A 17,946-nucleotide genomic window follows, 5' to 3' on the forward strand; every position below is an offset into this window, starting at 1 on the left:
ATATTGAGGGATCCCTCTTCCAGGACGGACAGACGAGCAATAGATGTCGTAAATAGCAAATGAAATACAATCATGGCAAAAAAGGAAAGAGAAAGAGAGAGGGGGAGCGAGGCACAGCAGTAATAGAAACAGATGCATGTCATATTACAATAATGGTAGGTGTGAAATTAGTAATTGCACTCTCTGATGATGTTGAGGGTGATGATAACAGTCTCATGCATATGTTGAAAGGGAGGTGTCCAAAGGCAAGATCACAACATCGGCGCAACCAGGACCAGACCACAATCAGGGCGAGCGAGGGGCACAGTATCAGTACAGCCACAGCATGAGCACAACCAAAGGCAGGGTCGCAGCATCAGCACAGATATCACCACGGTCAGGCATAGCCAAGGTTACGGCCAGGATCCAGGAAAACTAGGAAACAAGGGAGCAGGAACGCTCCCAAGAGGCAACAGGATTAGCGTAGTGCAGTTCAACAGACCCAGGCTCTGTAATCGCGAGCCCAGGTAGTGAGAGTATCACATGGCTATCACAGAGCTAAGCTAAGCTTGCAAATGGCAATGCAGTTAACAGACATGCATGATTTCCGATGGCGGCATTGAGAGAAGGAAAAGGAGCTCAGTATATCAGAGGAAGTCCCCCGGCAGGTTAAACCTATGTCAGCCTAACTATGGGCTGGTCCAGGCAGCCTGAGCCAGCCCTAATTATAAGCTTTATCAAAGAGGAAGGTCTTAAGTCTACCCTTAGAAGTTGAAACGGTGTCTGCCTCCCTGACCGAAAATGGAAGATGGTTCCATAGGAGAGGAGCATGGTAGCTGAAGGCTCTGGAAATTTTGGGAACCACAAGTAACCCTGCATTTTCAGAGCGCAGTGTGTGTGAATAAACTCTTCTAATATCCTAATCCTATCCTAATTTTATATATACATTCCCAATCTCTACAAACAACTTCCCAAATTCTGGTTATAACCCACAATAACATGGACAACTATCCCAGATTTATAACCCTCTGGTATCACTTTAATTACAACCACTTAAGGCCATTAAGGACATAAATGTCCACTTCCAAAACCCTTCCTATAAATACTATATATACCAATGTTTTTCCCAATTTTTTGGCTTGAATCTTTTAATCAACTTCAGTCCCAATCAAAACTATCAAATGATTTAACATTGTTGGGATTTTAACCTTTTAAATGCCAGTTTGAATACATGATGTCACTGCTGTTTTTGACAAAAAAAAAAAACAACACAAAAAATGAATGATTTCACTGCTTTGCATGAAAAATACACTCAAAAAATAAGTTATTTTCAATATAATAAATGAGGGGAGGCTGGGGGATCTTTTTTAATCACAGTCCTGGATATGTCAAAGATTAGCAACAACACTGATTTTGATGCAGTTATAGTTTTTTGTGTCAGATTTATAATTCAGTCTGTTTTTTTTTTGTGTTTTTTTTGGGGGGGGGTTTCTTTTGTTTGTTTATTTGTTTTTCTTTATTTATTTATTATTTACTTCATTTATTTATTATTTACTTTATTCTATTTTATTTTAATTTTTTTCTTTTTTTTCTTTTCTCTCTAATTACTTACTTTTTTTTCTTTTCCTCTTTTTTTTTTTTTACTCATTTCCTTCCTGCTTCCACCGTTAATACTGTTGTAAATACTTGCAGCTGTCATTATTGTAGTTAGCATTGTTGTCATTGTTTTCATTGTCGTTGTTGTTGTTATTGTTGCTGTTGTTTTTGTTGTCTCTTGTGTCTTCCCCTCCCCTCTGTGTCCCCCCAACCTCTCTCTTTTCTCTCTTCCTATCCACTCTAACGTTGTGCTGTCTGGTAGCCTTGCCAATAAATCTCAGTACGGACTGCAACAGGAGGAAGTATGTCAGACTCCTCCTTTGCAGAGCAAATCTGTTATGGCACCTCAAGGCATCCAGACCTCTCATACTGCATGCCTAAGCTGCCGAACAGGACACGTTAAAAAAAAAAAAAAAAAAAAGATTTATAATTCAGGATGCGTGAAAGCCAGTAAGGACAAAAATGTCCACTTCCAAAAACTGCGATAAAAGTATTAAAGATTAATATGTTTTTCCCAATGTTGGGGTTAAATCTTTATATCAACTTCAGTTCTGATCAAAATTAGCAAATTACCATTTATTTTCCAGTTTGAATACATGATGTCACTGATTTTCATTAAAAAAAAAATCACATATTTTAATCTCACAGCCATTCCATAATATTATAATGCATTCTGTAATTCCAGGGTTTTATCTTGGAGGAAAGTAGTAAAATTTGTGATTTTTACTGTATACTAGCAGATGGCAACATTTTCCCAACATAACCCTTTGCATTAAATGCTTGTAATTTCGTAGTCTCTGTGCCTGTTGAATTTTGGAGCCCTGCCAACCACTGAAATAAATGTACACAACTAATATGATGTAGGTGTGTTGGTGTGTTGGTACAGATGTCACAGTAAGAGCACTGCTCTGTCAGTGCCTAAGGCGTACAAGTGTGACGCCAAAGGCCACCTTTCGCGTCCACATGCAATGTGCACAGATAGTGCAGATGAGAATGTGGTTATCCACTGGCGGACAGCTGGTAAGCACAGGGCGCATCCACATGCAATGCGCACATACGGTGTCACTTGACAACGTGGCTAGACAGAACTGATGGCATTGTTATCATATGCTAGCAGACACCAGACACGTCCACATTCAACACACGCAGGTGGTGTCAGTTTACAATGTGACCGGACGGAGCTGGTCTTGTTCAAATATACTAAAGGAGCACAAGTGTGCTTATAGGGTGGGTGGGGAGGTGGATGGTGCCCACAAACAATACACTTTCATGAAGGAGTTTGGAGATTGCTTCCCCTATGGATGTGCATTTTTTTCTTCACCTTACCTTTGGCCTCTTTTGCCTTAACCTAACCACCTCATCCCAACCATCATGACAGTCTGCACTGTTGTGGAAACATCAGGATCATGCTGCTTTCTGCATGCTGTGACATTCAGGTGACAGGCTGCATCATCCCACCATGTGCGTTTGTTGACATCACTGCAACAACTTCCTGGTGAACAGCTGACACAGAATGATTCCTAAAATATCATAGGTGGACTCAAAAGGTCCTGACAGACCTGAGTTGGGAGTTAGAACATGTTGGGTATATTGAATAATACCTTATGTGCATAAATTCAACTAAAACACAAGAAACTTGTGCTCCAGAAAAGGATAAGCACTCAATGAGGATCCTAGGGTCACTGATCAGCAATAATGACTCAAATATGAATGCTAGAGAGAGGTCAGAGAGAGTCAGAGAGCAGTGGAGACTAACAAATCTTTGGGGTCATCGGGTGGGAACCTCCTTTCATCAGTGTTTCACCTATTGGTCCTACAATACCTCCAGGAGGCTAGGCAGTGAACTCTGGCGTCCTAAAGCCACTCCCCTAGTGCCAGCCCTCACTGCTCCTATGCAGCCCAAACAGCCCTGCCACCTTCAACAGACCCAGGCTCTTTTTATGCAAGCTCCAGGTAGTGGCAGTACAACAATACTGGCAGTACAACATACACACACTCATACAATGAGGGGGTGAATGCATGAAAGTGTGTGTGTGTGTGTGTGTACGGGCGTGAGAGAGAGAGAGAGAGAGAGAGAGAGAGAAGGATATGTACACACACCTGATAGGGCTCCAAAATGCAACAGGCACAGAAACCAAGAAATTACAAGCATTTCATGCAGGGTAAAACCCTGACATTACAGAATGCATCATTATATTCTGTAATTATGAGTTTCATAAATATGTGTTTTTATTTTTCATTTTTTTCATTAGAAAACAGTAACCTCATGTTAACAAACTGGCATTTAAAGGGTTAAAATTCGGAAGTAATTGAATGCTTGGTAGTTTCGATCAGGACTGAAGTTGACTGAAAAATTTGATCCAAAAATTGTGGAAAAAAATATTATTCTGCAATATTTTTTACAGCTTTTGGAAAATGACATTTTTGTCCTTAATTGATTTAACAGGTTTTTAATTATGAGTCTGACTCTGCACAGAAAAATCTAAATACATCAAAATCAATGTTGTTGCTAATCTTTGACATATCCAGACTGTGATTTAAAAATAGAAAACAGCCTTACCTCATTTATTATATTGAAAATGATTCATTTTCTGTGTGTATTTTTCATGCAAAGCAGAGACATCATGTAATCAGACTGGCATTTAAAGGGTTAAAATCCCTAAAATGTATAATTATTTGGTATTTGTGATTAGGACTGAAGTTGATTAAGAGATTTAACCCAAAAAAAGTGGGGGAAAAATATTTAATTTATAATATTTTTTATGAAAGGTTGTGGAAGTAGACATTTTTGTCCTTAATAGCCCTAAAGGGTAGTAAATCTGTACACAGTGTATTATAGACCCATTACAAAAATTGAAATTGGAATTTCAAAATTTATCAAGAAAAAAACCTTCTTAAAAAAAACCAAACACCATCACAGCCAAAATGATTGCAAAAACAAACATGAAAAATTACCCATTTGGACAAAAATGTCCATAGTGATACCAGAGGGATTTTGGATGCAACCCACAATAACATGGACAACTATCCCAGATTTATATACAACTCAGTATAATATAAACAGCTATCCTAGTTTTATAAACAACCCAATACTGATTAATTGATCAGTTGAGGAGTTGAATAAAGATACCAAGACTGCAACTATTTGGATATTATATGAATCATTTGAGTCATTTGTATAGCAAAATTGCCAAAAGATATGATCTTTTCCACAGATTCCTTTTTCCCCTTTCATACCCCTTTGTCCAAAATTAGACCCCTTTCCCATTGTCACAAGATCAGACACAGTTCTGCTTCAGATGAGTATTTTGTTTTTGTTTCTTTCAGTGTGCCACATTCAATGCCACGGACAGGCAGAGAAATATATTAGTAGACAGTAGAAAGCAGGATGGAGGTCTGTGAAAACTTTAAGCTGGTTACTACTTTTTATATCTCTCTAACTAATTCAGTCTCTTTTTCAAACTTTTCAAAAGTGCAGACTAAATTGAACTGATGTTTGAGTGCTGCTTGTGGGGACACAGATTGTATTTTGTGAGGGTGCATCATTGCATCTTGCTGGTGAGGGGCAAAAATTTTCGCTTTGAGGTTACACTCCAGGCAACATGTCGAAGCATCCATGGACAAGATACTGAACCCTGAATTGCTCCCGATGCTGCGTCATCGGAGTGTGAGTGCGTGTGGATGATAACTGAGTAGCAGGGAGCACCTTGTACGGTAGCTTCGGCCACCAGTGTGTAAATGGGTGAATGTCACATGTAGTGTTGAAAGCATTTTGAGTGGTCAATAAGACTAGAAAAGCGCTATACAAGTACAGTCCATTTACCATTGACATGACTTAACAAAACCACAAGAAAGATAAAAAAAAAAACTTTAAAAAACATCAAAAAAACAATAGTTGCTGATGTTTTTCCTAAAGAAAGCTTGCATCTAGTAACCTTGTGTATTATATTGAGACGACAGGGCACTTGAGTGAATCTCATAGATTTTTATTGTTTACCCTGTTTTAAGTTAAACCGTGACAATCAGCATGACAGAGGGGTTACAGTTTTCACTTGACAGCAACAATCTGTAACTGAGTTGGACGAGCTGTTGAAACAATTTTCTCCCAAAGTCAAGTGACACTTCAGCACAAAAACACCAAATCATTTATTTAAACGTCAAGTTGATGAATGTGCTCTCAAGAGTGATGCCAGTGTAAGGAACGAGCATGAATAACTCTGTGTGTGAGTGTGTGTGTGTGTGTGTGTGTGTGTGCGTGCGTGCGTGTGTGTGCATGTGTGTGTGACTCCAACCTTCACTTCCCTCCTTCACATCATCACATTCCCCTCCCTCACTGTCTCTGTGCGAAACAATTGCTCCTCTGTGCCTTCAGATGCTTCGTCCTGCAGCCTTTCTCTTCAGTTTTTACAGGCGAGACTCTAAGCCGATTATATTTGCAGATGATGCACTTATGCAGATCCAATTACTCTGAAAAAGGAGAATTAATTAAAAGGCACTATTTGCAGATTCAGAGGAGAAAAAAAGAAACATTGAACATTTGCCAAAATTGCTGAATGTGGCTTTGTGTAAACCCACACACAATGCTCCTCATATATAATGAGCACTCGATCTGTCAGTTTAGAAAGAAAAGACGGTTGTAAAAATTTAGAAATGTAACCTAAAGATTTCCAGTGAAAATAAACTGTATCATGTTTCATTGTGTGTCGTTTCAGTCCGAGGTGTCGTGGATACCCAACAAGCACTACTCAGGTATTTACGGCTTGATGAAGCTGACGTTAACCAAAGCTCTGCCGTCAGACCTCTCAAAGGTCATCGTCCTGGACACGGACATCACCTTTGCCACTGACATTGCTGAGCTCTGGGGCATTTTTACGAAGTTCACTGGTAAGACATTATGGATTTCGTAACGTATTAAAGAAATCCTGAATTTTATCTCTGTGATTACAGCAACAACCACATATACGCTATGTCACAAAAACAGCATTTTATAATTTCAGAAATATTTCCAAAGTCAGACCATTTCTCTTTTTGAGCAGCACGGAGAAACTAATGCAAACTTTTCTTACTAGTAGGCTAGAAAACTGTAACACTCCTTTCTGCTCTACCAAAGAATAGGAGAATCCTGAGAATCGTGTTTTTGTTGCCTTGGAATGAGCCGATATATCTAGATAGGGGTCCTTGTCTATGGAGATAACTGTGTGGCACTGCCATGTTACTACAGAAGCCCAGAGTGGACAAACCAAACACTGGCTATAAATAGGGCCATGTGCATTTTTGGGCACCTTAGACCACGTTTATAGGGAAACGATTTCAGGAGAAAACGTCAATCTTCTGTTACGTTCTGGCTGTTTATTTACATGACAACGCCATTTTGTGTGCCTGAAAATGGAAAGATTTGAAAACTGGTTTCAGAGTGCAAACTTTTGAGAACGCCACCATTGTCGTTGTCAAGTAAACTAGCAATACGGAGCTTCCTTTGACAACGGGGACTTTTTGCATATGCACATAGTCTCAGACAATAGCCGTGCGCAAGTAGGTGGGCAACAAGAACGATGGACCCCTGAGTGCTGTTTGTGCTGGACACCCTCCTTAATTTAACAGTGCTACTCCAGCAAAGTGTAGATTTACTACACCATCACTTCAATCAGCGGAGGCGCATTACTTACATGCGCCAACTATTAAATCCACCTTTACACAGATGAAGTTATAAATACATACATATACAAATATTGGTGCATTAGCTATCTTTTGTATGTTTACATCTCATTGCTCTGCAGAAGGAAGTGTAGGTGCGCACACACGTTTTGTCACATCTCAAAATCACACTGTTAACTACTGGTCTTTCATGTATACTACAGCATTTTAAGTCATTTTTGCAGATCCGTGTGCACAGTGTTTGTTTTCAAAACATTTTTTTTTTTTTTTAACGATCCACAGAAAACTATACTGTGGCCTTAGTTAGAGCCCCCTCTGTGATGGACAGCTGAATCTTAAGTTCATAGAAATGAGGTGAGCAGCATTAAAGAAGCACTCATATGTTACAGTGAAACTGCTTTATTCAGGTGTTTTTTTGTTTTGTGTTGTTTGCTTATTTTAAGCAGTGGTTAGTTTTAAAAGAGGGAGAGACGTCTGAGGATAATTCATCTCCTGGTAAAAACCAAGAACATTGAAGGAAGTCTAACAAGGAGAAGTTCTGGCTGTTAGCAGTCTGCAGTCCTTACTGCTACATGTCACTAAATCCCCCTAAAACACACACACTGGACCTTTAAGACGGTTCATGTCACAGTTCATGACCACAACATGCAGATGCAGGAAAATTAAACAGCATATTCACATATTAATAAATATTTTTCATGTCATCCAAATATGCACCAAATATAATAAAGGCTGAATTAAATGTATTCGAGAGGGTTTTTGTTTTTTTGTTTTTTCTTTTTTAGGGATGTGGGGAAAAAAAGAATGTTGCTTTTATTCCTTGATTAAAATCCTTACTCTATGAGCTAAACAAACAAATGGTAATTAAAACAACCTTTTAAGTCAGTATTCATTATTCAAGGATTATTTTATTTGCATTACCTCTAAGCTGTTGTTGTCCAGCATGCCTAAAATACATCAGCTACTCTAAGAAATGCAGTTTTTAATTAATTCATACCACCTACTCATGTTCTGAATTCGTACTTTTTTTTGTGAAATTGCAGGCACAGTTTGTGAAAACTGAATAAATCACACCTGGGTATCTTTGTTTATCAGTGGTGTTGGTTGTGTTGTGTGCAGATAAACAGGTGATTGGCCTGGTGGAGAACCAGAGTGACTGGTACCTGGGGAACCTGTGGAAGAACCACAAACCCTGGCCTGCACTGGGACGAGGCTTCAACACAGGTAACGGCTGCTTTTCTGTATGGATCCTTTATGAAGTTGTACTGTTTGCTTTAACAAAAACAATCTGATGTGATCTCATGGGAGAAATGTGTTTATACCAATAAAAGACGTTGTCGTTTGGCGTGGATCTCCACAATGTCTGAGGATGGCTAACTGAAGTTGTCGGAAATATTTGAACAGCTGTGGCATCGCACCTAGAGCCCCAGGTTAATGTGAAGTGAACTGTGGTTTCTGCAGAGAAACTGATGTTATGTTTGTGAGTTCATTCGTGTTCCTTCTCACAGGCGTCATTCTTCTCTATTTGGAGCGACTGCGGCGAATCGGTTGGGAGCAAATGTGGCGGCTAACGGCAGAGAGGGAGCTAATGAGCATGCTCAGTACATCGCTGGCTGATCAGGTGAGGCACATCTTCAATCCACTGAAAACACTGTAGGCAGGTTTAAATCACAGATTGGCGCAAAACTTACCTTCCGACCCAAGCCAAAAAAGTGTTTCCTTTGCAGTTTTGCGAAATATAGCTTTTTAAAATCACCTGCTCGTCATGCAAGCGTGAAGACTTTTTTGCGATAAATGGGAGGTTTTTTTTAAGTTGATGTTGATGTTTCCATTAGGCTTATTTTATATTCACCCCCAATACAATGGTAGGGTAAACACTGGAGACATTTACAACCTATTGATAACTCTTAATATGTTTGGTCCAGTAATGATCCACAGAAACAAATCAGATTTACAGTTTAGGAGGAGATGGTGTTAAAAATGTATTTTTTAATAAATTCACAATGGTGGAATATCACAATAACTTTTCTTAAAATTTAGAGTGTAGATACATAAATGTGTATACCAAATGTTGTGTATATCAGACTTACGGTGAAAGAGTTATGACTTTCCAAAGTTAAAAATTTTGACCCTTAATTGAGGCGCCCCAAGTCTTATTTGTTGAGCAGCATTTGCACACATCTACAGTGGCTATCCTAATCAAGTCCAATCAGTATAATAAAACACAGCTGGACTCCAGTGAAGGTGTAGAACCATCTCAAGGATGATCAGAGGAAACGGACAGCACCTGAGTTAAATATATGAGTGTCACAGCAAAGGGTATGAATACTTATGACCATGTGATATTTCAGTGTTTCTTTTTTAATAAATCTGCAAAAATGTCAACAATTCTGTGTTTTTCTGTCAATATGGGGTGCTGTGTGTACATTAATCAGGAAAAAAATGAACTTAAATGATTTTAGCAAATGGCTGCAATATAACAAAGAGTGAAAAATTTAAGGGGGTCTGAACACTTTCCGTACCCACTGTAAGTCCTAGTCTCCAGTTAAGGTGGAATGTCCATCTACAACATTATTATTTGTTATATAGTTGAGAAAGGTTGGATGCATCACTACCAGCGCTAGTGCACTGTATGAAACTATGATTCTTCTTTGATCTGTGCTCTCAGTGTATGTACAGCCATAGATCCAGTACTAACAGTGTTTTCTGAGCTTTGACCAGCGCCCTTGGTTGCACTTTAAAAATACATAATGTATCCTTCTCTCACAGGGCGCCTGCCTTTATTGACAATCATACAGAGTCTAAATTAAAAGCTGATGTTGCCAGGGAACCAGCAAAAAGACAATATGGCCCTTCTTTCTGATGCCTCGAAGAGTCCAACTGTTGCATTTTCAACCAGTCACGATGTCGGGATGACTCAAGCTCTCAAGAAAGCATTCCTGTTTCCTGCATCCCAGGAAATAGGACTGAACTATTTATGTGTGTCCTTGACGCTCCACATACAAAAGGACCACAGTAACCACAGTAGGATGTGTTGTGTGTCTGTGTTCAGGACATCTTCAATGCCTTCATAAAGCAGAACCCGGTCCTGGTGCACCAGCTGCCTTGCTTCTGGAACGTCCAGCTGTCTGATCACACTCGCTCTGAGCAGTGCTACACAGAGGTGTCCGACCTCAAGGTACACACACACAGACGCTGATCAATTTATTTGTTATGAGTTCTCAAAATTTGAAATCATTATGAAGTGCTGAGTGCACAGGAGAGCCAGTGTTCAGTATATTCCTCACTGCTGTATGAACACAAATACTTGAATTACACCACAACCACCTTTCGCTATTGATACTAACAGTGGATATTATAAAAAAAAAAAATCCATTACCATGAGTAGTAACGATCATCATAGGCTTGTAGGGCCCATTCTTGTGAACATGGTCTCTAAAGAACGCCTTGAGGGAATTTCTTCAAATTTAGCACAAATGTCCACTTAGACTTAAGGATGAAGTGATAAGATTTTGGTGGTCATAGGTCAAAGGTCAAAGTCACTGTCACCTTGTCTGTCTCATTCTTGTGAACAGGATATCTCAAGAACTCCTTGGGGGATTTTTTTTTCAAATTGGACACAAACATTCAAGTGAAATCAGTGATGAACTGATTTGATTTTGGTGGTCAAAGGTCAAGGTCACAGTGACCTTGCATTTGCCTCATTCTTGTGAAAATCTCAAAAACTCCTTGAGGATTTTTTTTTTATTTGGCACAAATGTGCGAGTGAACTCAGTGATGAACTGAGTAGAGTTTGGTGGTCAAAGATCAAGGTCACTGTGACCTTACATTCTCCTCATTCTCGTAAATTTGATATCTCAAGAACACATTGAGGGATTTTTTTTTCAAACTTACAAACGTTTAAGTGGACTCAATGACTGATTAGGTTTTGGTGGTCAAAGGTCAAGGTCACTTTAACCTTGCATTCTTCTCATCCTCAGCGAACACTAAGTGTTTCTGCTGGTAACATTCTGCATTCAGTCCAATAGCAGTAACTGGATGAACCTTCAGTATGAGAACTAAAGGAAAAGAGAGAAAAAGCGGAAGAAGGAGAGAGACGGCACCTGGACGTTGCAGAAAGAGTTAAGATTCAATACCAGATGATCACAGTTAATGAAAATGCAGCTCAGAGAGGATATTGACAATTTATGCACCACACGTAGCTATATTTACTGTACTCTCTCTCGCTTTCACTTGCTCTGTCACTCTCTCTTTTTTGCTCACTCTCTCTTGCTCTCCGTCTTTTGCTCTCTCTCTAAAAAAAAAGGTACTGTTGAAAAGTTCTCTTTTGCAGTATTGAATTAAATATACACATACGGGCATTTAACTCTTGTTTTGGGGTTTCTGTTTTCTACTCTAGGATTTTTATTTTTGCTGCCTGTTACAACCCAAAGATGTACAGCCTAAGGACAAAGGGAAGTAACAAAGCCGTTGTGGTGAAATTGGCTGGAAAGCCGTTTATTATACAGTGAATGAATGAATGATTAAATGGGGAAACAAGCAAGCAGCATTGAAACAAAGGGAGAGGGCGACAGGTGGCAGCAAGAATAAACAAACAAAAAACAAATCTTATACCTGGCCAACCTCACCCCCAAGCTTGCTACATTTACAAACGGTTCGGAAATGAAAGAATCTACCTACCTACTCTATACTAACCTGTGCAAACACAATCAATGCAGCCACCCATAAAACCTTGTGTTTTTGGCAAACAGATTCCTACGGTGGTGCGATAGCAGAATGTGTTTAACAAACCAAGACAAAACCAAAATCTATTCTCTAGAGCCCTGCTCCCTTAACTGTGGAGTACCTCAGTACAAGTTAATGTGAACAACCAGCAACTTAACAATCATGAGCCAACAACACACAAACTAGAGGCACAGAGGCAGACTGCTCATATAAAATCACAGCTGCCACTGGCGAAGTTACTGTGGACTTACATAGTCTTCAGGAAACACATAATAGGAGCAGGCACTCATCAAGGGGGAGGAAGACGGGACCCGATTGGTCGGCAGGGAGACGTAGAGAGGAGGAGCCAGCCACAGGCAGAAGGACGCCCCATAATACAGGAGAAGGGAATCACAGAATATGTCCCCACTCCCTAATGATGTCATCATCCCCAGCCACACTAAATCAATACTCACTCAATAAATGACTGCCACCTTAGCCACCAGCCTCAAATACATGAATAACTAAGGGCAACGCCATTGCCAATGTAGATCAGTTCCGAATATTCGTTATCCCTGTCTCCTAGAATACTAATATCAGTATTGGCCCTGGAAAATACAAACAAACTAACCAAAAAATAAATTTAAATCCCCAACTGAAAGTCCTACAGTCAAAATTGTACTGACAATTAAGTAAAATTGCAGGAAATATATTGTAAATCAAAAATAAATAAAGGACAGTGAAGAATACCTTTGTGTGTGTCGAGGCTATAAAGCACCCACACAAGTCAATTCAGTTTTGGATATGTGTGTGTGTGTGTGTGTGTGTGTGTCTGTGTGTGTGTACCAACTGTCTTTGATTGACGTGTCGAAAAGGTGTGTTGCATCTTATCATTCTAATTATTTCAATGAATCTTCCAGTGTATGTTTGCCCACCTTCAGTCAGAGCAGCCATCTGATCAGCCAAAATAACTGCAAACAGCTGAGAGTTCCTGCAGGGCCTTTAGATGATTGATACATTGACATGTACCTGATATATGTTAATGCAGCAGTCATGTTAATTCCAAAAGACAGTTCCTCTCTTAGCTGTGTTGTGGATCTTTAGATAAGTTGAAGGATTATGTGCTCACCCAGGGAGGTAAGATAACAACATAAATTAACTGTATCATTGAGATGAAACAAGGATGTTTTTTAGAGCTGAATTTTTACATCAGTGGTGTTAAATCCAGAGTGAATTCATTTTTGTGTAAGTGATTTCCTTTAAAAACTTTTGTCATACTTTATTGATAATCTAAGAATGAAAAATAATATTGGTACCATAAAATAAATCATAACATTTGCAAAAAAAATTAAAAACGAAACTGTGAGGCTGCAGCTGGCGGTCGGTGCGCTCCTGGTTTGAAGAAACAGATGGGGTGTGCCCCACAGGGGTTGATATCAAACGTAATTTAGCCACTTTAAAAAAGGCCTACCTAAAAAAATCAATGTCAGTCTATGTGGACACCGTATTTGGAGTGTTTTCGCCGCTTTACCTCAGCCTTTACCTTTGGTGCTACATTTCTCATCCTCTGCTGGTCAGCTGTTTGGGTCAGAGTGCTGTTAAGTGTTGTTAGGTGCTGTTGGAAACCTCTGGAGGTAGGAAAAAACCTCTACCTCTGAGCCACGTATATAGATGCCCGTAAGAAACCTGAGTACAGCACAGATATCATTCATCTGATTCAGCATGCTTCACAGTAACAAGGTATCTGTGTACAGCCTTGTGATACAGGTAGTGGGGTAAAAATGTTGCGTTGAGAAGCAGAAAGTCTTCAGAAGGTGAAGTTCCTAAACTGTACTGAAGTACATGCAGAGAATGGAGTCATCCCACCCACCCCCTGCTGTGATTTCAGGTAATCCACTGGAATTCTCCAAAGAAGCTCAGAGTGAAGAACAAACACGTGGAGTTCTTTAGGAACCTCTACCTGACCTTCCTGGAGTACGATGGGAACCTGCTGAGGAGAGAGCTGTTCGGCTGTCCAAGTCAGGCCAGCCCGGAGAGCATCCAGGTTACACATACTTACACACATACTTACCCACATACTTACGCACGCATGCACGCACGCACGCACACACACGAATACACAGACTCTAAATATTTATCTCCCTACTGCACCCACTATGTTATTATGGTACCTAAGAGTGATTGAAATAAAGGCCAACTGAATGTTGTTTTTTGTGATTAACAAATATCTGTTAATGATCTTTAGCCAATGTTCAACAACATAATCAGAATCACAAAGACACTTTCCAAAATCAAAATGTCATTATTGAGTCATTGGCAGGAGAATAACAAGTGGTAGATTTTTTTCCCTGTACAGAGGGATTGTGGCTGCCATGGTAACATAGTTCTCGCTCCAGTTTGCCAGATCTTGCTGAAAATCCAAATTGATTTAATTGGTATAATATGCTGTGATTTGTTTAAGGTGCCAAAACTGGACCAAGGACGAGAAACTATTCCACATTTTTCTCAGTCTGAAGCAAGAAATGCAACAGGAAGTGATCGTTAAAGGATTTTTCTGTATCAAAGAAAAACTCCTTTTAGAAAGAAACCTCTGTGTTGCTTTGAATGGTTTTGCTCTGAAAGTTCTTCCTCAGATGAGCAGCGTTGTGTGTCTCCTCAGCTGCAGACGGCACTGGAGGAGCTGGACGAGGATGATCAGTGTTATGACTTTCGTAGAGAGAGACTCACCGTTCACAGAGTGCACCTCTACTTCCTGCAGTATGAGTACATGCCCAACGATGACAGCACCGATATCACACTGGTGGCACAGCTCTCCATGGACAGGTACCAGAGTATTTGAAGCAACTATTTTAGCTGCAGCTTGTTGAGAATGACATAAGAAATAACCTGGGTTGGACTCATGTTCCACTTTGTTCGTTAGCCAGGCAAATATCGGCATTTCATTTAAAAAAAAACAAAACAACCAAACAAACAAAAAAAACAAAACTGCAGGTCAGAATGAGGAAATGATTTTATACCTTCAGGGTTTCAGACCATGAGTCCTGTACTTTAATCTGCAACACTTTAAGAGCTACCAGCTTTACTCTCACATGACTGTTATAGATGCTTTTTCACAGCACACACGACTGAGGTTCATAGCTCATTCTTGGAATCAGTACATAACAGATCTCAGCCTAAGTTCCAAGGACTTTTAACTTAAAAAAATGAATACTATTCAAATAATGTAATTTTAAGTGATGATAAAGCAAACAAAACAAACACATGTATACAACATGACAACAAAACATTTATACAGACACGATGGAAAAAATACAGACAGTTTAAAGTAAGTAAAGTAAAATGTGCTTTTCAAAGTCAATATTAAAAAAAAATATGCATAAATATTATTTTCTACTGTCATTGTTATTTTTTTAACCAGCGTCAGTCCTAATCATTGATATCAAATATGTATCAATTTTCCTAATTTGAACCCTTTAAATGAGAGTTTTTTGTCATAATGCCATTAAGTGTTTAGGTGAAAAATTACTTTTAATATACTACATGCAAAGTAGATTTGCAGATTTTTAAAAAAAAAAATATCACGGCCTGGGATGTGTTCATGATTTACAGCAACAATGATTAGCATATGCCAAATATGGTAAAATAATAACATCATGAGGAAAATAGTAAAAAATATAAATCCTAAGGAAATAGCCTGGAATGACACCCAGAAATAATACAATGCATGTTTTTATGCTTTGATGGTGCATTTTTTTAACTTAACAGTATGAATGTAGCAATTTTGTTTCCACAGTGCACTTTAGACTTAGTGTAGGAGCTGAGCTGGAAATCCCAAGACAACCTTGCCAACATTTATGTCATTAGCATGAAAACAGCCAAAATTAGCAAAAAAAAGAAAAATGAAAAGTGCATAAAATGCGTCGAACAGTCTGGAAAAGTTGAATAAGATGTGATATACAAAGTCCAGGAGTAGATCAAATTGAAATTATGTAGGATATGTTGAATTTTGGGCAAGGCTGTGACAAGTATCAGGAGTATGATATCAGAGTAACAGGAATAAAGGAAATAGATGAGACATGGTGTTAACATAATTTAGGAATATAGGAATATAATAGTAATGACAATAATAGTAATAATAATAATAGCTTCCACAGTTTTATGATAACTATAACTTTTGTAGAGAGATTATTTATACTCAAAACAATTGCTGCTCATGTTAGTATGTGTTAATGCAATTTTGCTGCACAATATTAGTGAATTTACTCCAAATCAGATCACCCTTATCCACATTAGAGCTGAAATTATTGGGTCGAGGGACTGTTTGGAAATAGTCATAGTCATAATCATAGTCATAGTCATAGTCATTCTTGGCACATAAACTGAAATCCTTAGGTTTTGGTCTGTTGGTCAGATAAAAATAACAGACAAAAATGTCAGCTTGGGCTCTGATGATTTACAATTTGCTCTGTTTTCTGTCAAGATGGAGTCAGCCAAGCAAAATCTTGTTTTTGTACTAAAACTTACAGACCTACCTCAACCAATCAGTGGGGCGATGGGGAAAACAAATCAGCATGTTATCTCCAGATCTACTAATTTGCCCACAGTGCACTGGAATTTTAATTCTAATAGCCAACAGTTTAAATTGTGTTCAGTCATAGAAGAAGAAGGCTGAAATAAAACCACAAAGAATGGCTGTCAACAACAACAACAACAACAATAATGGATAAGAAAATATGCTGCATTCATGTGATGTCGGAAGGTCACAGTTTCCAAGTCGGGAAGTCATTCTTCCCTCTTTGTTGTGTTCGTGTGCTTTGAGGTCGTAAAATAGCTACAAAGAAAATGGGTTGCATTGTAATGCTAAGAGCCGTTAAACAAGAGATTGATAGCTGCTCTAGTTTATTGATATGTTATATATTATTCTATCTTTACATGTGATCAAAAATTGATATTTAATTTGTGCATTAATAAAACAATTCTTATCACTGACCAAACATCGACTTTTGCCCACCATGTTTATGCATTTATCCACTCCAATTGAATCCAAATGTATTTATAAAGCACATTTAAAAACAACAGAGTTGACCAATGTTCTGTACATCGATAAATAAATTAAAAAACAATATTGATAAAAATAATAAATAAAAAATAGCATAAATAACATAAGAGAGGACAAGAGGGGTAGGAAAAAACAAGCTATTTCAAAAGGCAATACAATCACAAGGTAAAAACTACAGAAAGTGACATTTATGATGTCAATTTGGCAACTCGTGTTATAAAATTTTCAAAAGTTTCAATGTTCGTGTACTCGCTTAGCATGCTTTATACTACAGTTTGTTTACTTGCTACAGCTAATAGATGAAGATACTAAAACGTGCAACTACTAAAAGTATCTAAAACCTAAGAGGAACAAAATATTGAAATATCTAATTTTTTACCGTCAGTTGTTGACACTGCTTCCATGCTTTCCATCATTTCTGCTGCCCTGAAATGACAATCAAATGTCACAACTTGGCTGTTCAGTTATTGAAAAGTCCCACTTGTAATTATGACTTTGGAGGGCCATTCATGTGCTCCTAACTTGTAAATACTGTAAATACACTATTTCTGAGGAGAAAGTGAATACAGCAATAATTCACTCTACATTTTTTCCAACATTGTGCAGAATGTTTTACTTTGTGCATATTTCTTATAATAGCAACCAGACCCAACCAAAGTGTATCAGCTGAAAAAAAAAAAAACAAAAAAAAACCGCTTTGCCTCCAGAGCGCTCTGATGTTCCCAGCTTGACAATGTCAGAAGAGCACCAGCCGTTTGTAGCTGGGCAAGAAATGCTTTTGTGGACACACGGCCATATTAAAATAACACCAGCGATTGTCAGCCCAATGAGAATTTGCTTGGACAAAAGCATATTAGCCAACCAGTCAACACACAGACCAGAAGATGTCCACCTTAATTTTCTGATATTATCAGACAACTGATACATCTCCAAAAACTTAAAGAGAAATTATT

General features: G+C 38.6%; 1 protein-coding gene across 4 annotated transcripts in view; it reads left to right on the forward strand.

The window, feature by feature from the left end:
* The window catches only part of large2 (LARGE xylosyl- and glucuronyltransferase 2), a 151,605-nt gene that overhangs the window by 124,126 nt on the left and 9,533 nt on the right, over positions 1–17,946 (forward strand). For all 4 annotated transcript variants that reach the window (XM_042485237.2, XM_042485227.2, XM_042485245.2 and 1 more), the window contains 6 exons: positions 6,288–6,459; positions 8,350–8,454; positions 8,739–8,851; positions 10,283–10,408; positions 13,823–13,978; positions 14,594–14,757. In XM_042485237.2, coding sequence (XP_042341171.1) covers positions 6,288–6,459; positions 8,350–8,454; positions 8,739–8,851; positions 10,283–10,408; positions 13,823–13,978; positions 14,594–14,757 — 836 coding nt within the window. The remainder of the gene's footprint in view (positions 1–6,287; positions 6,460–8,349; positions 8,455–8,738; positions 8,852–10,282; positions 10,409–13,822; positions 13,979–14,593; positions 14,758–17,946) is intronic.

The sequence above is a fragment of the Plectropomus leopardus genome, chromosome 1 (genome assembly GCF_026936395.1).
Source record: "Plectropomus leopardus strain MGB_pleo_1.0 chromosome 1, ASM2693639v1, whole genome shotgun sequence".
NCBI lineage: Eukaryota > Metazoa > Chordata > Actinopteri > Perciformes > Serranidae > Plectropomus > Plectropomus leopardus.